Below are 25,096 nucleotides of genomic sequence, written 5' to 3' on the forward strand. Positions count from 1 at the left end.
TTTCTTTCATTCAAAAAGCATTTGTGCGGTTCTAATGGTTCTGATTCAGGAAAGTCCCATTGAGGTACTTAAATTTTTAGCCTGTGTGGGATGTCTGTCCTCTTCCCTATCCTTCAAGTGCACATAATCAGTAGGCTCCTGACGATGCACCCTGGCCTCTCTGATTATTTGACGAGTATGATCCATTATCAGGACCTTTTGCATTGTGAACCCAGGATTTATAGAACGCAACTTATAAAACAAAATTGAAAAACAAGTTTAGCATCCCAAGTTTAGGGGGCAAGAATAGCTCAGTGGATTGAGCATGGGCCTGTTAAACCCAGGGGTGTGAGTTCAATCCTTAAGGTGGCCTTTTTTTTTGTATCTGGGGCAAAATCGGTATTTGGTCCTGCTAGCAAAAGCAGGGACCTGGACTCCATGACTTTTCAGGTTCCCTTCCAGTTCTATGAGATAGGTAATGTGTGTTATTCACCTGAAGGAGCTTCACTGGGGTTTGAAGAGAGGATGATGTCACGTTACCTTCCCTCCCCTCTAACAGATTTTGGGCCATGTTAACAGATATTCCACTTCTCTCACTATCCTGCATTTAACAGCAGAATGCATAATGTGGCCCCTATATTTGATTTTTCTACTATTTTAACTAAATATTTCATCTCTTTTTCTCTGTGGCAATGCTGGAAGCCATCCATTTTCACACAGACAAAAATTAAGGTACAGTGAGAGTAAGACTAATCACTCTCTCTCTCTCTCTCTGTTCTTTGAAGTGACCAGTGAGCTGAATGCCCAAGCTCAAAGATGCTCAGCATCTCCAGTCCCACAATGGGAATGTCACTGCTCAGCGCCTTTGAAAATCAGGTGGAAAGTATTTGAAGTTGAACACCCAAGATCAATGGCCACTTTGGGCATCCAAAATTAGCGTGTTTAAAAAAAAAACATTTTGGCCTTCCGCTTTCTACTTCAGTCTCTTCCTCTGTAAAATGGAAATACTACTTCCCAACCTGGAATCAGAACTGATAGAGCGACATAGAAACACAGCGTCCCCCTAGTCCTAACTGAACTCTCCCTACTAATTTTTTAAAAATCTATCAGGAATGATAGATCATTCAGTTATTTGGTTGGCTGATACCAATTCCATTTGGTACTACTTACGTTGTACAACAAGGAAGGTGAGAGCCCAGATAATCAGCCCTTATTCCTTCATGAAAGAGATTGATTTTTGCATGTGTTCAGCCACACTACTCCTTTCCACTGAGATCACTCCCTTGACTATTGCTCAGCTACCTCCCAATAGGTGTCACTGGAAAGCTTGAGAAACACAGCACAATACTACCGCATTGTCACACGGGAAGAAACTAAGGCATTTCTGCTTCAGTTTTAATGTTTATGGTTGGTTCCTATCATAGGAAAGGGCTGTGGAGATTGGTTAAACACTTGCAGCTTCACATTGCTGATTCATCAATCCCAGAATCCATTTATTGCTACATAGATAATAAGGCAATAAAAGATGATCACATAAATAAACTGCAGCAGATTTGTTAGATAAAATTGAAAAATTTACACTGTAGTTAGCAAAGAACTATAGTTTATGTGGCAACTCTGGCAATAACAGAAGCACAGCAGTATGGAGTGCTAGAAGACTTTACCTCTGATATTTACAATTAGATTGGACAAAGCCGTAGGTGATATACTATAGATATTGTTCTACTCTGGCTCAGGAAATGAATGAGATGGTTTAATTCATCTTCTCCATCTCTATTTTCTATGGTGTGATCCAGCTCTTGTTTAAGTCAATGGAAGGAGTCCCACTGGCTTCACAGGGAGTGGGTTTTGGCCCTGTGATTCTATTATTGATATACCTTATAAAATATCATCATATTCTACAGTAAAGACAAAGTATTGTGATAACAAGATTCTGTGTTCAGAACACTACAACATATTTTTCTAAGGGATTACATTTTTTTGTAAAATGTCCTACCCTAACTCTGAAATCTTCACATTTTAATCTCCTAGCACATTGAGTTTCCAAAGCTTACTTTCATAATTTCAGCAATCTCCATCAGACGTACACTCACCCTGATATAACGTGACCTGATATCACACGAATTTGGATAAAACGTGGTAAAGCAGTGCTCCGGGGTGGGCGGGGCTGCGCACTCCGGTGGATCAAAGCAAGTTCGATATAACGTGGTTTCACCTATAACACAGTAAGATTTTTTGGCTCCTGCGGACAGCGTTATATCGGGGTAGAGGTGTATTGATTTAAATAATTTTAAATACCCTAATCAGATTAATAAAAGCTTAGTTTGTATTAATAAAAATTCAACAGAAGCCAGATGTGGTAATTTACTTCATCTTAATATAAAGGCAATCGGGGAATGGCCTCTGTAGTTCATGAGTTTTGACATTAAGGTTGTTGTATTCTGGGGCACATACTGATTCTTCACACTTAGAATACAGAGATATAATGGTCTTCATAGACACGTAGCATAAAAAGCCAGAATTGCCCATTATATCATCTGATATTTCCTCTTATATATCACAGGCCATTAAACTTCATCTAGTTAGCCCTGTATTGAGCCCAATGACTTATCTTTGACTGAAGCATAACTTTCAGAAAGGCATCCAGTCATGACCTGAAGGCATCAAATGATGGTGAATCTACCGCTTGCCTTGATAGTTTGTTCCAATGATTATTCAGTGTTAAAAATATGTGCCTAATTTCTAATTTGAATGTGTTGGCCTTCTGTTTCTAGCCATTGGTAAACTTTTCTCTATCCCACTTTCAGATCCAATACCTACTCCAGGTAAAGGTGCTTATATACTTATCAAGTCACCTCTCAGTTTTTTTTTTGATGAACTAAACAGATTGAGTTTTTTAAGTGTCTCACTGTAAGGCATTTTCTCCATCTTTCAGATCACTCTTGGGACTCTTCTCTATGCCTACTCCAGTTTTTCAACAATTCTTTTAAAAAATCCTTTAAAAATGTTTCCATTGCTGGAAGACTTCCCAGCCCGCAGAAAATCTAATTCCCAGAATGCTGCAGGAAGTGGTATTGGTGAACCTTTCCCTAAGCCCATTTCCCAATATGGTGTTAACAAGCATTGACATACTGGAAGTCCTGGTTTTTTTTTGTTTTTTGTTTTTCGCGAGGGGAGAGGGAGTATAAAGCTGATATCCTGTACAAAATCTGTAGGTAGTTAGATTATCACAACCTAAATTCTCCCTGCAATTTCAGTTGGATGCCTTATTCTTCCTCACTTCCTATCAAACTGTTGTCTACTATTGCACAGTCTTAAAATATTGCTGCATTCCACACCAATGGGCTTGGTTTCAGTGATGAAGGAAGTAGTTTCAGAATATTTAATGTGGACAATAATGCAGGATGAAAGGTGATACATAAATGTAAGATATTATTATCTTTGTGTTATAATGATTATTATTCCTGGTACTTATAAACTACCAGTTGATGACTACAAGTGAGCACCAAACTGAGCTTATGCCAAGCTTCATTATGCATCATTTCTTACAGGTCAGAAATATGAAACAAAGGGAGAAACAGTGAATTATTGTGCAACTCCTTAGTTCAGAGTTAAAATGAAATAGGCCTGGGATTAAACAGACAGGTGTATATACTAAAAATAGACAAACCTTAAAATGATTGTTAATGTCTATATAACATTTAAACCTGAGACAAAAAGGCAATGGTAAAAATAGAGAAAGTAGAGGCCATTAAGCATGGTATGCCCAAACAATAAAAAGAATTAGGAGTGGAGTCAAATATATGCCTTTTAAATCATCCCTTTTATAAATTGTCTTTTTACATAGTAAATTATTCAGAAGGATTTATATTTTACACGTCTATAAAGCACTTACTAATCTGATGCCATAGAAAATTTGAGGTAAGAATTCCATAAACACCCATTGACTTACAGTTATACTTAGGCTCCTAAGTCACTTTTGAAAATTTTACCCTAGGCCCCCTAGTCTGAATGAAACTGTGTTGGGTGTAAGAGTGCAGTAACATGTCACAGATCAGTCACGCTCCTCCTGCTGGATACTCAGACTACGATGAAGGATCCAAACACTGAATCCCATGTGCCGTAGCTTGCTGGAGCTATGCAGAGATTAGGTGCTGTGCCTGCCTTTGGGCCTCTAGGAACTCAATCCAGTACTGACCCTGTGTATCTTGGCAGTGGGACCCCATGTGCCATTTTCCTCAAGCCTCCCAGTGACTCCTGCGTATTTCACAGAATGCCACCAAAGGTGTGAGCCTTCTGGATTGCAGTTTACCTTCAGGGGTACACAACAGTGAAAGCAGACACAAACTATGCACGAGATTCTAAAACACAATTACTCTTTATTTAACAGCACAAGCTATACACAGATCTAGATAAAATAATAAACATACCTGTATGCACTTTCTCTGCCTCAGTTTCCTCACCACTCTGTAGTTTTTTGGGCTTGTGCAGAATCCTCTGGGGTATCTGGGATCCTTCCCTTGCAGCTCAGTTTCTCATCAGAATCATGGAGCCTTCTCTAGTGCAGCTAGATTTTCTGACCTTGTCTGGTACTGCTATTACACCAGAGCTCCCTTCCATGAAAGCATGCCTGTTCTCTTCCTCTCTCCTGCCTAGGGTGACTAGATGAGAGGGAGAAAATATTAGGACACATGGGGTAGGGAGGGGGATCCGCCAGCTGAACGAAAAAAAAAGTCGAGTGCTCCCAGCGGAGCGAAATATTGGAACAAATTGTGTCCCTACCAACGCTCGGTCGGAACGCGGGACAAACACCTAAATATCGTCTGGTCACTCTACTCCTGCCCAAAGCTTCCTCTGCCTCTGAAAAGCCTTTTCCCTTATTCCTCCTTGCTTTACCACATCTGTCCCTTTGTCTTGTTTCAGAATTTTTCACTCTTTCCACTCCCCACATCATGCAGACAAATTGGAGCAACTAGCTTCAGCTCCTTAGCATACCCATTGTTTAGTCAGAGTACAGTAGTTAAAGTTTCAAAATTAGCCATTGTCCCTGGTTTGGTAGGCACATGCTGTACCCTATGTCAGCAAGTGGTCAATTCCACTTCCATATAGAGGAACTCCTGTATACAATCATTTCATAATTATTACTTTGGAACACAACCAGAATTCATAAATTGTACAGACAAATTCTCCAAATTGTCACACATCTATTGTGTAGTAATGGAGGGGGGGGTGGGGAGTTATCAATAGAATAAAAGATAAAGAAGTGACAGCGTCTCCAGAGGAAAGGGGGGAGGATTTAAAGGGGATAACAGAACTTGTGGTGTTGAACTATTAGGAGGATCAGAAGATGAATCCATATGGATTCTGAATCAATTTTTCCTGACCATTTGGAAACTGATATCTGATCCTGCCAATGGTGCATTATGGAGCCCTTCAAAATGTCAAGATGATCTGTCTATAGTCTTTACATTTACACAGGGTTTCCATCAGCCTTACTGAAAGAGTCAGAAAATTCCTATTTAAACTGGAGGCTTTTGATTAAAGCAATACAGAGGCTTATGAAACATCTTTAATATCTTTTATTAATTCATCACTATTTGAAATTCTTTTACTTGGTGCCAGCCTCATTATTTGGTGCCAGCACAAGCTGTCTTGTTATTTTTCACAACTGTTTATACACTGCTTTGACACCAACTCTGCTGTGTTGACCAGCCACTCCCTGCTATTGTCCAGACTGTTTTTATTTTTTTTTCCTATGAGATGGCAAATCTATTTCCTGGCCAAAATTAGCCTCATTCACTGAAAATAGTACTGCCCAAGAATAAAACCCCTGGAGAACATTTGTCAAGGCTTTTCACTTCAATCCTGGTTCTTAATGTAATCTCTCTGATCTCAGACGGCAATGTATCTTGGACAGACAGGAAGATAAAGAAGGTTTATTGGGGCGTGACTGAAGACACAGTCACTTAAGATCTCAAATGAAAGTGTTAGCAACACATTCTTGTAACTATTTACATTGTATGGAGAAAGACAAAGTGTCCACTGGGGGCATGCAGGTGCACAAGCATAAACCATCTTGCGTTGAAAAGTTACACTAGGGACTACAAGACGCGGGCCAAGAACAGCAGTGTTCAGGCTTCTGGCAATTATGGTTTTGTCAGCCCATGAGTGACACTACAGCTGGGAAATAAGGGTTCCCTTGTCACATTATTGTTTCCAGGCCACACTGATTATGCTGACTCGCCTTTAGACCAGTTGGCCTAGAACTACAGAATTTTGTTGAAACAAGCAGTAATCACAACAACTCTAAAAGAAACGTAGTAGAAGGAGTTTCTTTCTTCAGAGATTTCCTTATTTGCTCCCTTATATGTTTCTTTATCTTTGACTCTGCCTAACAGAGTCTGTGACTTTTTAGGCACTTCCGGGGAAAGAGTTGCAACGCATACTCAGCAGGCTTTCTTGCAGAGATGCAGCAGAACACAGTAGTGCCTTCTTGGACAGTGAATGCAGTAAGTCTTTAAGTTATCATTCACTCCACAGTCTGGTCTTATTGATTCTAACTGTCCATCAGATATCTGAGACATAGTATACTCCAGTGGGTAGGGCAGTAGCCAGGAGATGTTGTTGCTATTCCTGGCTCTGACAATGAACTGCTGTGTGATCTTGGGCAAGTCACTTTACCTCACTTTGTCTGTTTCCACTCTCAACCTTTGTCTTTTTAGATTGTAAAGTCTTTGTGAATGGGCTTGTCTCTTACTATCTGTCTATACCATACTGAGCACAATGGGCCCTCTAGGCACTACTGTAATAACAATAATAATCCCTCTCAGGCTAGCTACCTCCATCTTCCCTGAAACCATTCCTACAACATTACTACTTCATGGACAATTGTCTGCTTCTGAAATTCTTTTTACCATTTCCTTGGCACACTCTCTCGTTATTTCTTCTTCAGTTCATCCCAACTACTTGACATACAGTATGTCAATAATATTTAATCGCTGTGATATTCCTCAAAGAAATGCATTGCAATTTATTTACCAGAGGAACCTTCTAACCAAAACTGAGTGCAACAAGCATTTCTGTTTATTTTTATTGGGCAAATTTTACTTTGTTTCTGAGACTTTGTAGATAGCATGGAGGTCACTCTGGTGGTTGGCAGGTGAGCCCCTGTCTCAGTTTCCCCACACCCTGGGCATAAATAAGTCAAAGAAGGCTTTTCAATATTAAAGAGCACCCTCTTTAGAGGGTTTCACTTATTTAACAGGAAACGACAACATGAAACATGATGAAAGCTTCAATCAGATACTCCTCTGGAACTCTACCCTTGCAGTAATCACTTTTATGTTTTAGTCCCTCTAGCCCTGAAGCACTCCCAGGCTGGATTCCATGCCAGGAGTTTGGATCTCTGCTGGGTGTTCAGCCAGATGCCAGTGTCTCTACCCCCTTGCCTCCCCAATGTGTTGTCCTTTACTGAGACAGTCCCTAGTGACTCCTCAGGAGGTCCCAGGCCTAGTTCATTCCCTTGGGATGCTTTGGTCCTTTGCCTGGGAACACTTTCTCTCTGGGCCTCTTCTTTCTTCCGTGAGCCTCTGTTCTCTAGGAAGACACCACTGGGTGTAGCTTCCTGTCCAGCTTCCTGAGGAGCGTCTCTCCTCAGGAAGTTCTTCTTTTCTAGGTTTCCTGACTGAGCCCTCATAAGCTTGTAGTAGGCCCACGTACTCCATATTTAATTAACTGTCACCCTGTTACTTAGGTTTTACGTGGGTGAAACCAGACAATCATTACGTTCTTGAATGAGCTCACGCAGGAAAATGATAAAAGACAAAGACACCCTATCACTTGTAGGTGAACACTTTGCACAAAACAGTCACTCTAAAGCTGACCTTTCAGCCCTCATTCTCAAAGGAAACCTGCACAATACTTTCAAAAGACGAGCCTGTGAGCTTTAATTTATAATTTTTCTAGACACTAAAAATCATGAGCGTAATAAAGACACTGGATTTATGGCTTATTACAACAATCTGTAACCCACTAACCTCCCTTTTGGTCCTATCACTACAGGGGTGATAACAGGCCACTTCACCTTGAATGGTCCCTTAGAATATGTTCTAATGACTTATGCTAAACTATCTGTTCCACCTTGTATTCAGGGCTGCCCAGAGGATTCAGGGGGCCTGGGGCAAAGCAATTTTGGGGACCACTTCCATAAAAAAAAGTTGCAATATTACAGAATACTATATTCTTGTGGGGGGCCCTGCGGGGCCTGGGGCAAATTGCCCCACTTGCCCGCCCCTTCCCCCCGGGTGGCCCTTCTTGTATTTAGCTGTAACACTCTGAGTACCTTTCCCAGACCTGAAGAAGAGCTCTGCATAGTTCTAAAGCTTGTCTCTCTCCAATAGAAGCCAGTCCAATAAAATATATGATCTCAGCCACCTTGTCACCCAGTTACTTAAGTCCATAAGTGGATCTGAGTTGGCTCATTCTCCTTAGTAGAGCCTGTTACAGGTATGCTGGATGCCTGATCCCCTCAGGGACTAGTCCCTGTGACAGACCACTTAACTTCTACCTCAGGCAATCTCTCTGATCCTGCTATAGTAGATATCTCAAGTTAGGATATTAATGACGACAGATTGTTTTTGGCTAAATCCCTACCTGCTTATTATGATTAACTATAATGCAACAGTTACAAAGTTGAGGAGATCAAACAGCAAGGTTTGTTGTTATTTCTAAATAAGAAGTAAGTCTTAAAAGAAAACAAAAGGAGTATATATAGACAAACCAACAATGGAGACTATTTATACTTATTCCAGAGGGAAATATATATATATATATATATATATATATATATATATATATATATATAAAATCTGAATAAAATAAATAAAATCTAAGCTGTATATGGTTATCCCTCTAGCACAGTGGTTCCCAAACTGGGGTTCGTGAACCCCTGGGGGTTCATGAAATGTTACAGGGGGTTCTCGGGAAAAAATCCCCTAATAGCAGAGAGAGCTGTCCTAGGGACCCTGGGCAGCATGGGTCTAGCAGCCCGGAACCCCTAGACTTCCAAGAGCTACGCAGATCAAAGCAAGCAGATCTATCACACCAAGGAGATTTAACCTTCAAGACTCCTTATAAGAAGTGGAAAGGGAGGTGGATATTTTTTACTGTTTTTAAAATTAAATAGGCAGCTAGTATTATTTTTAAAATTATTATGAAGCACAAGTTTAAGCTTTCTTGTAACGTGTGTTGTTTGCCTGGACTGCTCAAGACCTGAATGCTTGTGTAGGAGGAACTCTTTGAGTTGGCTTTTTAAATATCTTCATGCTGTTTCACATCTGATACTCCTTGATGAAACATAGGAGCCCTGTCTTTTAAACAGGTTTATTCAAAGTGATACAAGCTACGAAAGTGAGGTCTTGGAAGAGTGTTGCCATTTTCATAATGTAATAAAAATACTGTAATGATAAATAATAATTAATAATAAATAGTGTGTAATAAGCATGTCACAAAAACACATTTTATATTTCCAAGATCACTCTTTTATAATTTATACTCAGGTAAAGGAGAAAATCCCTGGAAATATTCATTTTTTAAGAGGGGGTTCACGAGACTTGACATTTTAGTGAAAGGGGTTCACAGGTTGTTAAAGTTTGGGAACCACTGCTCTAGCAGGAAGAACTCCACTTCTATCTCTGTTCCAGTTGCTGTTTTAAACTGGTTAGATCCCAGTGGCTGTCTTGAAAGCGTTGGGGTGATTTTATGAGAGTAGTTAAATTAAAAGATTCCTTTGTAAAACATCATGTCTTGCCCTATGGGAAGACTCAGTTCAGACTTCTCTGTAGTAGTGAAGCGACCCTCTGAAGTGCAGTTCATAATTTAGTGGTCCCTAAGTTATCTTGCCCTTAATCTATTTTAGGATTTAAAATGGAGACCGGGACCTCAGATTGGGTCTGGAATTGAACTGGCAGCTGACGAGAATGTGAAACACAAGAGTCATGTTCTTAATTTACTTTAAGAGCAGAACACCTCATGCCACACATATTGCAGCTTTTGAATGGATACCCTTCAGGATCAGCTCCAAAGGTAGTGAGTTGCAATAGTGTAGCCTGAAGGTGATAAACAAATGGTTCACCATGGTGTTAGGTCTGTAACCAAGTGGGCTAGCACAAATATTTATGTAACTGACAATGATACAAGTATTTCTAGCTATTGCTAATATTTGGGCATCCAGCAGCAATGGCAAGTTGAGTAAAACTCCAAGACTGAATTGATTTTGCCATGTAAGGAATTTCAGAGGCCATTTAAGACAACTCTGTCTGTTTCCAAAAGTCACGGTGTGGTGTTTTAGTCCTGAGTCAGTGTACAGAATCCAAGAGAGGGAAGATCAAATACCAAACTAACAAAAAATAAACATAAAAAAATATTAAAGCATCTGCTCTTTAAGAAGGACTCCAACCAATCCCAGCCTATTTCTAGGAGGCAGGCAGGCTTTCCCCCTTTCACCAAGGCATCAGGTTAGGGAAAGTGATGCATAACCCAGTTCATAATGCCCTTATTTCGGAGCCTTGAGTAAGAGCAACCAACCATGTATTCAGAAAATAAAATTTCTAGAGCCCAGCTTAAGCTAGTGTCCCGGAACCTACAGCTTGTAGTTACCTCTCCCTTGCTCAGCTTCCTTTTCCTATTTAAAGAGGACAGCCCCAAGGGCAGGATGCTCCTTGATTATGTGCAGGCTGCCTTGGCTGTAAACTCTAGAGTGTCCCTTAAAGGAATAACACACCCCACCACAGTCAGTTTTTGGTCTTTGAGTGTTTTCTGTGTGAGAGAAGCTTTAATTTCAGTATTTAATTATTCAGCGCTCTGACTTTTTGCACAGTAACACGAATGTTTCTTCAAGACGGCGTGTACTGTGGTGTCTTATTTTATAAATTAAATGTCTCTCTTTCTCCCTCCCTCCACCCCCATAAGGACTAACCTTAACGTTTATACACCTAGGGGTCATAGCACGTGAATTCTGTGCCCCCAGGCAACTGACATGTTTCACTTACTAGTTAAGTATCAGAGGGGTAGCCGTGTTAGTCTGGATCTGTAAAAGCAGCAAAGAATCCTGTGGCACCTTATAGACTAACAGACGTTTTGGAGCATGAGCTTTCGTGGATGAATACCCACTTCGTCGGATGCATGTTATGAATACCCACTTCGTATTCACCCACGAAAGCTCATGCTCCAAAACGTCTGTTAGTCTATAAGGTCCCACAGGATTCTTTGCTGCTTTTACACTTACTAGTTGTTTTTTTCAGCTGCACTGATTCATTTCTCTGGTAACACTGAAGGTTTGTGGTGCTGATGTGCTTTACAAAGAGACAGAGGATAATCTTAGTGATTCCCACCTGGTTGCTGGGCCTTTAACATCAGCTGATTTTTTTTCTCTGTTCTTGCTTCAGGTTCAATGGATCCGAAGGACTTCCTGAGGGAGGCACAAATAATGAAGAACCTTAGACATCCAAAGCTTATACAGCTCTATGCGGTTTGCACTTTAGAGGATCCAATTTATATTATTACTGAGCTGATGAGACATGGAAGTCTACTAGAATATCTTCAAAGTAAGCAAGAGACTAAAAACTAGTTTCAGATAGCACTGTAGCTTACAGTTTAGTAAATGCGCTAAACAAAGGGGAAGAGTACAGTGCTCTGATTTAATATGAAGGCTGTAATATTTATTGGGATTAGGGGGGGAAAAGGGTTTAGAAACCATTGACTTGCCAAACAACCTAAAAGTAATTGGGGAGGATGGAGACAGAATTTACGTTTAGGGTCATACTCACTTTATAGTGGCCCTGGGGCTTTGTGTTGATTCCTATACCTAAGGCTAAGATTTAGTCATGGGCATTTTTAGTAGAAGTCATGGATAGGTCACGGGCAATAAACAAAAATTCATGGCCTCGTGACCTGTCCATGACTCTTACTATATCCTGGTGACAAAATTTTTAGTATTCTTGGGGATCCGGTGGCACAGCTGCTGCTCTGGAGGGGGGCTCGGGGCATCCACTGATGCTGAGGGGGGGGTGTCATCAGGGCACCCGCTGGTGCTAGACTGACCAGATGTCCTGATTTTATAGGGACAGTCCCGATATTTGGGGCTTTTTTTTATATGGGCTCCTATTCCCCCCACCCCATCCCGATTTTTCACACTTGCTATCTGGTCACCCTAGCTGGGGGTGTCTCTGGGGCACCCACTGGTACTTGTGGGGAGGTGTCTCTGGGGCACCCACTGGTGCTGAGGATGGGTATCTCTGGGGCACCTGCTGGTGTTGCAACTGGTGCTGAGGAGGGCAGCACAGGACTGCCACCGCTGGCAGGGGCTGGACCTCTTGGCCCAGGACTGCCGTCGCTGCTGCTGGCGGGGGACAGCCCCGCTGGCCTGGATCTGTCACCGACATTGCTGGCAGGGGGCCCAGAACCACGGCAGCTGCTGCTGATGGAGGGTGGCCCAGGACTATTGTTGTTGGGGGAGGAGGGCTGTTTCGGCTGGCCCCAAGCCACTTGAGCTTCTCAGGCAGCCCTGGGGTCAGTTGCACCTGCTGACTGCAGAAGTCACAAAGATCCTGGAAAGTCATGGAATCCATGACAGACTCACAGCCTTACCTATGCCTTCAGTTCATTGACCTGAGATAAGCAAGTATAATAAGTGAAAGCCTAACCCTAGTCTCCTATGCTGGTATTTGCAGGTGAAACCTCACCATCCTTGATGGAAAAATAGTAAGGAAACTGGGTTGAAACTCATGGAATTGACATTCCAGTATTTGGGAATAACCTATGCAGGAGAGAGTTTTGCCCACTATTCCTGAACATTTAAGAAGTGATGTTGACCACAACGGTAGACGTTCGATAGCCAGGAAAAACAGTAATTTCCAGTGTGTTACTGAGTCTGGCCGCATCTTGTTGTAAATATAGCATGATGCAGCACAATGCAAATCAGGCGATCACGTTGTCCCTGGCTAAATTCTCCTTCCTCAAAATGTATTCTTCATTTTCTTTGTTTTTAACCCCTCCCCACCCCTCAAACATTTTGTGCAGTGTTTCCTGCACAGTGGTCTGTCACGTTCTACCACAAAGAGGACTGTATTTTAGTGATGGGCAAGTAATCCTAATGCATAGTTTGTTAACGTGCTTCAGGATCTTTCCTGATGAACACTGCTGGATACTTTAAAAGTATTATTTATTATTATTATTTTTAATTGAGCTGTCACCAGGCACATTAATGGAACACAACAGAGCAATATTTTCCTATTATAGATATAAATTAAATTGTCTTAAATGTATGAATATTTGTATCAGCTGTGATGTGCAGTGGCCCTGTTGTTGCATTCTTAATATTTGATGAGGATTTACCAAATCCTGCAGTCTCAAATGGGGGAAATATTTAATACTGAATTTCACACTGGTAATATGTCTGTTAGTGAGAACCTCTCCTATCTTTTATCTATTGAATAAGACATTGTGACTGATTGATGAGATCATGATACATCCCTGAGCTTTCTTTAATATTTCATTTCCTGTACTAAATTCTTTATTAAAGAGATGGTTTTGTCTAAAATTGTTAGTAACAAGGGACAGGAGGAGCTGTCAAATTTTCCTTGCAGGGTAGAGAATAAGTCATGGGTAGGTTTTGTAAATTTATTTGCCAGTGCCTATAGTTTGAGTGCATTGCCTCACATTAATATCACAATTTTTTTCAAACATACTTGATAAAAAACCTAAATCAACAAAGGCTAGTTGTACATTTACAATCAGCTATGAGTATGGGGCACTGTGTAGCTGGAAGTGATGAGGAAGGGAATTGTGACTCTCAGAAAAGCATAGAATAATTCCAAAACACATGCATCCTCCTAGTCACTCCACTTCAGATATCGTGTGCTCCTGAACTGCAATGCACTCCATCATGGATCTATTTTCTTGTCCAACAGACTGAACAATAAGAGTTAGTGTCTGTTGGTATCCAGAAATGCAGAACTGCACTGCGTTGTATGGTTCTACAGTCTGCTGACAGATTTTCATGATGTTGTATCATTAAGCTGTAAATTGTCATGTAGCTTAATTTTTCTCTCTGTTTTAAAGGTCATGGTTTCTGTTAAACACAGGTGTGGGGAAGGAGAAGAGTTTCTGATTCAATAATAGAAGGAAATAATCTCAGTGTTGGATTATCATGACAATCAGTTTAACCTCAAAGAGGAAGTAGGCAGGGCTAACTTAATCATTAAAATTCAGCCTTTCAGCAGGAAATTCAAGGTTTAGAGACCGTAGAGTACAGTGCAAACCATAGTGCGGAACACTCTTCCTAAAGCACAGCTGCAAGATGCTCTATATTCAGGCAGATGAACTGCCAGGAGTGAAGACAGTGATTCAAGGTAGTGCTATCCACTATCACTATGAATTAGTGGGACATCATTAGCTGCAGCAGACTGCCAACTGCAGTTGATTTTTTTTTGTCTTTAATGCCAAGGCAGTTAGGAAGGATAATCCACATTCCTAATATAAAGAGAGAACCAACCATGACTGGAATAGCAGCATTTCTTTGGACTATTCAAATTTGGAATGTTTTTGGAGAAGTGAAATGCTATGCAGATATGTTTCCTATTACAGTAAAGCATTTGTGTGTATGCTTCTGATGCTGTGGGTCCTGGGTTCAAATGTCACTCATAAGAGAGATGACTCTAGAGCAATGAGTTGGTCTCTCCTTCAGGGTTAATCACCCTCAGTGCAGAAGTGTCTAAATTCATCTCTCCCCCAGCAGCAGTTAATCTGGCCTAGTATGCTACAAAAGGCCTGAATCTGAGTTGTAATTTGTAACTCACCAATGACATGTCCTGGTACCTGATTTATGGTCTCAGTTATTCAGGTTACTTTCCCTAATGTATTGAGCCAGCCTGCTCTGGTCAGGGGTCTTTTAGCACTTTGTTTGGGCACCATCTCTGACTGAGCTAAATTAGTATTTCAGGAAGCTGTTGATCTTACAAATGGCACAGATACTGTTTCAGAAGATTCTATGAAAGGAGACATACATTAAGGGCAACTCAAGGAACCTTATCACTGAGGCAACATAGCTAACAGTAAGAACCACTCAAGTGGATTCTAAAGATAAAATGGAGCTTTTGCACTTGACTGTAGCCAGTCAATTTTTATGTCAGACTTGTCTGGGGACACTAGTTCTCATGTGTAGCTCTGCCTCACCCTCCATTAATCTTTGGTTGCCAAAAGTGATTACAAATATTAACTGTTAGGCACATTTTACGATGAGTGATTTTCCTATTGGAAAGACAAATATCTACATTGCCACAAATAGATAGGTGCCACTTTGTTGGGAGGTGCTTCAACCATCTGAGATATACCCTCAAACCCAGTGCTGCATTAGTTATTTGCTCTTTTAAAAGAGCTCCATCTGGATGCTGAATGGGGGTTGTTTTTCAAGGGACATGAAACTAACTTCATACCTTTACAGACAATTGCTTAACCTTTACCCTTCTTTAGGACTCCTACTTTATTCCATAGCTTGATGTTCTTGGTTTACAGTGGAGATATGGTCCATTCTTTCCCAACAGCTGACACATTTAAATAACTTGAGAACTCACAGAGACACTATAAATATTGACAATAATCCCACCTTTTTTCTTTGATACAGATGATGCAGGTTCAGAGATCCATCTGCCTGAACAAATAGACATGGCAGCTCAGGTTGCCTCAGGTATGGCTTACCTTGAATCCCAGAACTATATCCATCGGGATTTGGCGGCCAGGAACGTCCTTGTGGGCGAACACAATGTTTACAAAGTGGCAGATTTTGGACTTGCACGAGTTTTTAAGGTGGGTTTGGATGAGTTTGGATTTTTTTTTGTTATTTATTTATGAGAATTAGCATGAACTCCAGCTGTACAAAAAATGGTTCAGAAAATTAAGGATGTGTCTACATTGCAAACAAAAGGATGTGTTCTGAACTTAGTTTAGCTAACTCATGTTAAAATAGCAGTGAAGACAAGGCATCTTGTCTGTTAGCTCTGGTTAGCAGATTGAGTTCAACCAAGATCTCCTATAAGTTTTAACTCAAATTGCTAAAGCCAAATTGCCATGTCTTCACTGCTGTTTTAACCTGAGTTAGTTAACATGGCTGGGATAGCTAACCTGATTTAACAACACACCTCTTTTGCAATGTAAACATACCTTACAAAATGATATGTTAATTTAGGACTGGATTGTAACTATACACTGCAGTCTGGGTAGCAGGCAGTGCTGGATCCTGAAAGTCACAATCCATTTCCTGCTTCCCTCTTGCTGAGGAGAAATGAGGTATGCTAGCATAGACGCTAGCTTCCAATTGTCCAAGGGAATGTTCCACCTCTGCTCCCGCCCCCACCCGGACCCCCAGCCCTTCCCCTAAACCCCCACCCTACCCCACCTCTTCCCACCCCTGCTCTGCCCACAGACCTACCCCCACTTTACCCCTTCCCCAAGCCTCTGCCCCTGCTCCACCCATGGCCCCTCCCCACTCCACCCCCTCCTCCAATGCCCCACCTTTTCCTGCTCCTGCCTTGCCCCCTTCCCATCTCTTTCAATGACCTTCCCTAAGCATATCTTGTCCCCACTCTTCCTCCTCCCTCCCAGCGCCTCCGGCATGCCGCAGAATGGCTGATTGTGGCAGCTGGGAGACACTGGGAGGGAGGGGGAGGAGTTGATTGATGGGGCTGCCAGTGGGCAGGAGACCCTTGGGGGAGGAGGGAAAGTTTGGCAGCCAGTGGGTGCTAAGCACCCGCTAATTTTTGTCTGTGGTGCTCCAGGGCTGGAGCACCCATGGAATTGGTGCCTATGTATGCTAGCTAGCCTATTTTTTGCTGACAGCTTACTTCTTCCTTTGCATGGGTAGTGGCAGGTTCGGGGTGAGGGAGGGGTTATGGACAGAAATGGAATCAAGATTCTTCCCATACTTCATCAACCTGCTTGGGTTGGGGAGTAGCAGCCCTTTGGCAGCTGTTTCCCTTCTCCCTCCCCAGACATCTGATGCAGGGCCCAGCAACGCAGGTAGCCATCACTAAAGAGCAAGGCCTCTCTAGACGTCCCCGCTCCCTCTCATTCCTATGTGTGGGCTCAGCAGTTCAAACATGCTACGCTCTGAGTTCTTAGTTCCTCACAGAGATCAGATTTTTCTCTACTGTTTCAGAAAATTTTATACTATGGCATGCTGAACATGATGCCGGGGGGGGGGGGGGGGGGTAAATTAATAAATGAATGGTTTTCAGTTTAAAAGGGAATTTTATGAATTTCAATAGGTAGCTGAAAATATCCAAAGCTTTGAGTTTTTGTTTTTTTTTTTAATTTTAGTTGATTTATATTTTTGTTCTGGGAAGGATAAAAGAACTTCTGTTGACAGTTAGTTTTCATACCAAGTGCAATGGTTGAAGATCTGGTATTATGCCCTTATTGTGGTATAAAATGTTGAGCTGACACTGAAAGTATTCTTCTCATTTTTTTCTCTACTATGAATATTTTTAGACTGAGATATATTGCTTTTTAAACTGAACATGTGAATTTTGAGTATTAATAAAGGATTTTTCTCCTGTATGTGTTTAGGTGGAGGGAGAAAGCAACAGTTACTGAAATTTCGTATTAAAATTGAAAATTTCTAAACTAGTCACCATATAAGATATTCCCAATAATGTTAATTTGGAAATACTCTTATTCATAGGCCAAGGGATTGTGGATTCAGGTTCCATACTAGTACTTGTGTAGGAGGGCCCACACAAAGTCCTCTATACCCTAAGAGGAAGTGAAGCATAGTAAACATATACATTAACATAATGAAACCATAGTTTGTTTATACAGATAAGAATGAAGGCCCAGATCCTCAAGGTATCTTAGTGCTTAAATATCTTTGAGGGTTTGGGCCTAAGTCTGTGATGCTAACTGCTAGACATAATCTTATGAAGAAGTGTAGGGCATAACAGCAAGGAAAGAACATATCCAACTTTTGTTATTATTTATTATTTAAGATCTGCATAATCTGTATACAAGTTTGCATGTTAAAAAACCTGACAGAGGCTAAGATATGTATGATATGCCCTAGATTCCATTTAAGCATTGGAAACATCCTAAAATGTTCCCAAAGGTTGGATGTCCATGCAATTAAACTCTGTAGATGTGGGTCTGTGGAAAGTAAAGGATTAACACCAGAGAACTTCCATTACTAAAAATATTTCTCCATGTATTTTTTATACATCCACTGAGCTAATATATCAACTTAAAATTAGTTTGGGTCTGTCTTTCAGTGCTTGAAAACTGGTGAAGTGGTAATTAGCAAAGTCAATAGCCCTTCAATGCCATCAGTAAATCACAAAACTGAGGTTTCTAAATATTATAGCACTTGTTATCACCTCCTCTATTTATAGAAGATCATACCTGAAGCCAGTCTGACCATGCAGTCTCTAGTGCCAACATGATGCTTGTGCTGCGATTTCTGGCAGACTTATGGAATCCTTTCATGCCAGATTCAGAATTCACAATAGCAGGCCATAATTAAGCACAAGCCTTCCAATACTGGGTACTCACTTGAAGTTACAAGTGGCTTAGAAAAGCTTCTGTTGAAAAAAGATGTTTCTCATCTATAAGATCTCAGTTCAACAAAGACGTAAGCACATACTTTAGTCCCACTGAGTTCAAGTGCTTGATTGAACTGGGCTGAGTTAAGCATCTGCTTAAGTGCTTTTGCTGAATCGGATCCTAACTTGGGTCTGTTTTGTATGTAATAGTTAGAAAATGAAAATGTATATGAAGCTAAGCATGAAACAAAACTCCCTGTGAAATGGACAGCCCCTGAAGCGATTCGCTCCAATAAATTCAGCATAAAGTCTGATGTGTGGTCATTTGGAATACTTCTCTTTGAAATAATCACCTATGGGAAGATGCCTTATCCTGGTAAGTATTTTATTTTAAAGTAATATTTAGATACACTTGATTATTTTTAATTTTTTTCTTTATTGAATTGGAGGCTTATTCAAGGGTTGAAAATCTAAATATGGAATAAAACATCTTAGGTGACCTTCATTCAGAGCTGCTGGATGTCCCAGACCTCCTGAAAGTTCTCTAGAACCTGTAGTTTCCAGCTATTTAAGACTTGGTTAGTTGGTACCAATCGGTGGTTCAATAGCTTAGCTTGTTGGTTATTCCTCTGGGACACCAGGCCAATCAAGACCACTGCTGGAAGGTATAATGGGAGTGGCTTTTGTGGACCTGTGTTGACCATCTTTATGAAGGTATCACATGGAAGGAGATACTCCAGTATGAGATGCTGCATAGGCTCAGCAAGGAGAAAGTGCATGAAGAGAAGAAGAGGGTTTTTGTTATTTTCCCAGTTCTGGGCTACTGCAGGGGGGAACCCACATAAAGAGAAGCATAGACTGGATTTGAGCAAAAAGAGCACTAGCCAAGAATGGATTTAACAATATCAGAGCAGAATATGTCTCTAGTAGTGTGGGTAGCTATCAGGGAAAAGTAACTATTATTAGCACAAGGTAGAGCGACCATATTTCCCTATGCTGAATATGGGATACCTGGTAAAATTACTCGTATTCAAGTGAGTTCAACAGCAATCAGAACTATGCAGTACAAACGTTCAAATTAACATCAAGTTGACTGAGCCCCTGTTAAAAAGAAATATTGTGTAGTTGGATTCTTTTTATTTACCTTCTTATCTTTAAGGTAAAGGGGTCACATGGGGAGAGGTGACACATACACATACTTTTGCACACCTCTCTCACATAGTGTGTGTGTGTGAGACCAACCAACCCTCCCCTCCCTGCCCAGCGGTCTCCACCCTCCATGCCTGGCTGGGACCCTGGGATGGACTCACGTCTTCTGGTACCTGCTACTGTGTCTTTCTGAGGCAATGAGGGGTGGGGGGGGAGAGGGCCATGCATAGTCACATGGTCCCCATCCCCAGATTTCATACCAGAATGTGGCCAGCAGTAGCTGTTTGGCACTGTGCAGGAGGGAAGGGATGGGAGCTGCTTCCAGAATTGGCTGGAAATGGGATGGGGGCAGAGCCGTGCTGGCCGAGACCTGGCCCGAAGCAGGGGCTGCACTGACGGACCAGCAAGAGGAGAAGCCAGCCCCTCTTGCTGCATCTTCACCCTACCACCAGCCTTGTGCATCAACCCCCATTGTCAGCCACTGGCCCCCACCCCCGCCACTCACCACTGGTGGGTAGGCAGCTGGTGAGCAGGGATCCGGCCAGCAGCAGGACCCACAAGTACTGATGGGGATGGGGGAAAGACAGAAAATGCAGAACAATTTGCCTGTTTTTAAGAAAAAGCAGGGCAGCTGCAGGAGGGCTTAAATACGGGACTGTCCCTTTAAAAATGGGACATCTGGTCACCCTAGCACAAGGGTAGGCAACCGATGGCATGCGTGCTGAAGGCGGCACGCGAGCTGATTTTTTCAGTGGCACTCACACTGCCCGGATCCTGGCCACTGGTCCAAGGGGCTCTGCATTTTAATTTAATTTTAAATGAATCTCCTTAAACATTTTAAAAACCTTATTTATTTTACATACAACACTAGTTTAGTTATATATTATAGACTTTTAGAAAGAGCCCCTCTAAAAACATTACAATGTATTACTGGCACGCAAAACCTTACATTAGAGTGAATAAATGAAGACTCGGCACAGCACTTCTGAAAGGTGGCCAACCCCTGCCTTAGCATATGGTGTCACTAAAATGATAGTTTGTTATTATAATTTGTTATTTGGTGAGGAGAACATAGAGGAGGACAAGAGACAGAGAAGGGGACAAGGAAGGGGAACTTCTAATTTATTCCCCCCCTATACCTACACAGCCTTTTGTCCTCTGCTTCAATCACCATGACTTCCATTTCAGATGATCCCAGACTGCCGCTCCCTGTGCATGGAGTATTTGCAAATTCAGTTTTAGTTTTTTGATGGTGTGATGGGTGGCTTTACTCACTGCTGGGCTGCATTGCCTTCTGGTGGTTCTGGGGATTTGCTTTGTCAGCCCGACATCCCTTCCAGCGGTTTCACTCCATCACTCTGTCTCTTTCTCTCACTACAGCCTCCTTTTTCATAACTCGGATCTCCAGCAAGGCAACTATGTGGTTCCTCACTGGGAGTAGGTCAAAGTCTCATTGCCAGCAGTCTCAGGAAGTCTTTCCATTCGCTGGCCCAGGTGCCATTTCCTTAGCAGCTGCTAGGGGAACCTGGGCCTGCCCTCTACTCCAGGTTCCAGCTCAGAAGTTCTCTAGTCAGCAGCCACGGTCTGCACTCCTATTCCTTGCTCCCTTTTCCTGAGCCTCTTCTGTACCTTCTGTCTCTTCCCATTCCTCTGAGTTAGCCAGCCCAAACTCCCTCCTCTGATGGAGTAACTGTAAGTTACCTGCCTCTGTAGCCCCAACCACACCTCTCTTCTCCCAGAGAGTGACTGTAGCCTTTTCCTGTTGCCAGCCTTCTGGTTTTATAACCCTAGCCCATCTCTGCCCCCAGCTGGGCTTCATTAGCCAATTATTCCTTAGCGCGTTCCTCCAGGTGCAGCCTATAGGTTCATTGCCTATTTTACCCTTCAGGGCTTGGGAGGAGTGGACACACCATCACAGATGGGTTTCATTCTGTGGAACAAGTAGCAAGGAAAAAACTTCCCTTGCTGAAAATAGAAAGGAAAATAAGGTCCATTATCTTTGCTTTATAAAAGCACACTCTGGTCTATGCTTAGCAAGGGCATAGCCTATGTGAACCTTCACATTTGAAAATGAAAGTCCATGTGCCATAATTGTTTGCTTCCTTGATGTCATTTTCAGGACCATCTCCTCAGTAGCCAGTCAAGAGAAAAGGTCATTATGAAAACCAGTAGATGATCTGATTGCTTATGCTAAGCAATGTTCCAAATGCAGTAGGTCTCAATGGCTTTTCTAATCCCTTTACCCAGCGGCTTAGATCTTGAGTCCACTCATCACAGGTCAAAGGTGCTTACATCTATTCTACACACATACTCTTTTTCCATTTCCTCTTACAGCTGCTGGTTAGGCTTCCTCCATCAAAACTTCAGAGCCAACGGCTGCTCGTGACACCAACACTTCAAACAGTTCTACTACTTGTTCTCCGTAACCAAACATTGCAATACTGAGCAAGGAGTGTTAACACAACAAACACATACTCTGAAATGAGAACTTTTATAACAAGAGGTTTCTCACTGGAAGAACTTTGTGACTATTTTAGTTATTTAGCAGGGGCCCTTATGGCAATTTTAGAAAGTGTGGTGCGAATGTTATAAATTCCCACTGAACTATAAGTCAGGAAGGAATTAAACTGGGGGCACCTATTTTTCCCCCTATCCTGCAACCACATTTGGTAACTGCCAGGAGCCGGAGTGCTGCATTTAATTTGCAAAAGGAGTAATATGCAGCCACTCTTACTATAATTTAGAGGTGCAGTCCATACTGACAATAGGTTCTGATTTGTAGTGTGTTTCATCCAAGCAGTTTAGCATGTTGGGAGTTGTAGTTTCCATGGGCTGTACCTGTATATTAAAGGAAAGGATGGCAATAGGCCATATGCTAGTCACTCAGCCACACTTTGGCCATTTTGGGAATAAACATGCACATTTTAATGAGCAAAACTGATACACAGGTAAACATCTGCAAAAAAATAAACAGATTCATACAACTTTTGAAAAGTGGTCTTAAAAGAGATTCACATGTGGCCCTCCACTTGTGCATGTGCATTTTTATGCTCACAAATCACTTGCAATAGCTAATCTTGTGCTCTGTCCTTGTACGTGCACATACACACCCATTTTGACACCCAGTTTGGGTTTTGTTCATGTAAACATTATAATTTTGCATGCATAGGAGATACGTGCATGCAAAGTTGTGCATGCAAAAATTGAGCCACTTTCTGATAATTTCCTCTTTCTTCTTCTTTTTTTAAATGTATTTCAGGTATGATGGGCTACCAAGTAATCCAGAAGCTGGATAAAGGATACAGAATCCCTCAACCAGCTAACTGCCCTGATAAGCTCTATAACATTATGCTGGAGTGCTGGAATGCAGAGCCCAAAGGACGGCCCACTTTTGAAACATTGCACTGGAAACTGGAAGATTATGATATGGACTCTACATCCTATATTGATGCAAATGCTTTTGTAAAATGAATGTTGTGGCAGAGACTGAAGAAAATCAAATGATCAGTTAAATAAGTATAGTATAAAGGGTAACTGTGAAATAAATTTCACCTCAAAATATGAGGAAGGAGAAGTTTAAATTATTAGATGAAACTAAGGAATTTTATAAATTGCTAAGGCTATGGTGATGTTCCAGGACACTAGAGATTTCAATGTCAGCCATTGTCTTGCAAAATTAAGAAAACTGAAATGAGGGGGCTTTATTATTTGTTTGTTTGTTTTATAAAATGAGCTCTCTTCTATTTATTATTTAAATAGTAGACCAAACAAATGAACAGATGAGATTGTTGCTCAATAAGCATTTTGCATTTCACTGTTTATCTGCTAGAATGGTTATTTGTTATTCCTTAGATTGCTGAAGCTCATCAACTTGTTGCTTTGAAGGAATCTGATTACTTTGTTGCACAGCAGGACCTGTGCTTGGAGACTTTTCTTTTCTTTTTAAAATATCCTGTGACTATAATGCTGGCGAAGCCATATTAAATGTTTGATTGTACATGGAGTGCACATGCCTTTGCTAAAGAGGAAAATGAAACAGATATTGGGAAAAGAATTAAAATAACATCAAAACACAAACTTTTTGCTTTATATATGTGCAGTGTCTATCTTATGAAATAATTACAATTAGCATTAGTTAACTAAGTTTAACATGCTAATGATTTTTTAAATTATCCACCGAGGTGCACAGAGACATTTTATAATCCATGAATTTTAAGAATCATGAAGCTGAAAAGATTTTTTATAATGAAATAGACATGGCCTTAATATTTTGGAGTGATTCTGTAAAATTCCCAACCTCAGCTTACACATTTGACAGCACTGTGTCTAGGATCATACATCGACTTTTGAGAAGGGTCAGCAAAATGCTTCTTTTCTCTCTTTTCTCTGTTCCAAATGTATCTGATTTATTTTATATAGCATAGGATGACATTAGGGACAGCTTCGTCTGCTGAGGTAGAAGTAGAGTGCTACTGATTATATGCGGGTCTGAGCATTGTTAGCAACATTTAAAATTTTTCCAATTCTAGGTAAATTAGCCAAGTGTATAACTTCTGCTAAATCTCGAGACCTTGAAGGCTTTTGTGTGCAGCATAATTGTGAACTATATTTTCCCCTTCATTTTCAATTATTGAACTATAGAATCTATTGTAGTCTGTAATATTAATACTATACATACTATAGGCTCAAAATAAGTATCTAACTACTATCTCCCAATAACAGACATGCAAGGTGTCTGCCAGGAAAATCCTAAAATAGATATAAATAAATGAAAAGATTCACTAACCTAAAATTTGTATGTCTTTCATTGCTTATTCTCTCTGCCATTTCCTTGTTATTTTCTTCTCCTTCCACATTAAGCCTATTTACCCCATTTCAATACCTCCCACTTTCCCCCCTCATTTGTAATCTATTTTTAATCTGCTCTTTCTCTTTTCTTTATCGCATCTCTTCTTTTCTTGGAAAGCAGCATCTTCTTCTTTTCCATATGCACCCCATTCTCTGTTGCCCACCCAAAACTCCTTCCTTTATAATATAGTTTCTTCTCCACTTCCTCTTCATCCCTTTGTATTCTTATCTCACTATCCTCCTTGCTTTCCTTGTTTTTCACCCTACTCTCCCCACCATTACCTAATACTAATTACATTTGTAAAGCACTTTACAACATTAACCAATTAACTGCCATAACATTCCTGTGATGTTGGAAAGCATTACTATCTCCAGAGAAGGAAGAAAAGCTTAAATGGCTTGGCCAAAGGCACAGTGGACATAGTGTTGGGCACTGTAACAGGAGCTCACACTGACTACTCAGCACTGAAGCAAGCTCAGCTACTGATTAGTGGCCAGCAACCAGATGGAACTTGTGATGACCATAGCAGCATCAG

The 25,096-nt window shown here is 41.2% G+C and overlaps 1 protein-coding gene across 1 annotated transcript in view; it reads left to right on the forward strand.

Moving 5' to 3' along the window:
* The window catches only part of FRK (fyn related Src family tyrosine kinase), a 68,416-nt gene extending 43,919 nt beyond the window's left edge, over positions 1-24,497 (forward strand). Inside the window, exons 5-8 of the mRNA XM_050949702.1 lie at positions 11,424-11,582; positions 15,659-15,840; positions 18,774-18,939; positions 22,972-24,497. Coding sequence (XP_050805659.1) covers positions 11,424-11,582; positions 15,659-15,840; positions 18,774-18,939; positions 22,972-23,183 — 719 coding nt within the window. The 3' untranslated portion in view covers positions 23,184-24,497. The remainder of the gene's footprint in view (positions 1-11,423; positions 11,583-15,658; positions 15,841-18,773; positions 18,940-22,971) is intronic.
* The last annotated feature ends 599 nt before the right edge of the window (positions 24,498-25,096 follow it).

The sequence above is a fragment of the Gopherus flavomarginatus genome, chromosome 4 (genome assembly GCF_025201925.1).
Source record: "Gopherus flavomarginatus isolate rGopFla2 chromosome 4, rGopFla2.mat.asm, whole genome shotgun sequence".
Classification (NCBI taxonomy): Eukaryota; Metazoa; Chordata; order Testudines; family Testudinidae; genus Gopherus; species Gopherus flavomarginatus.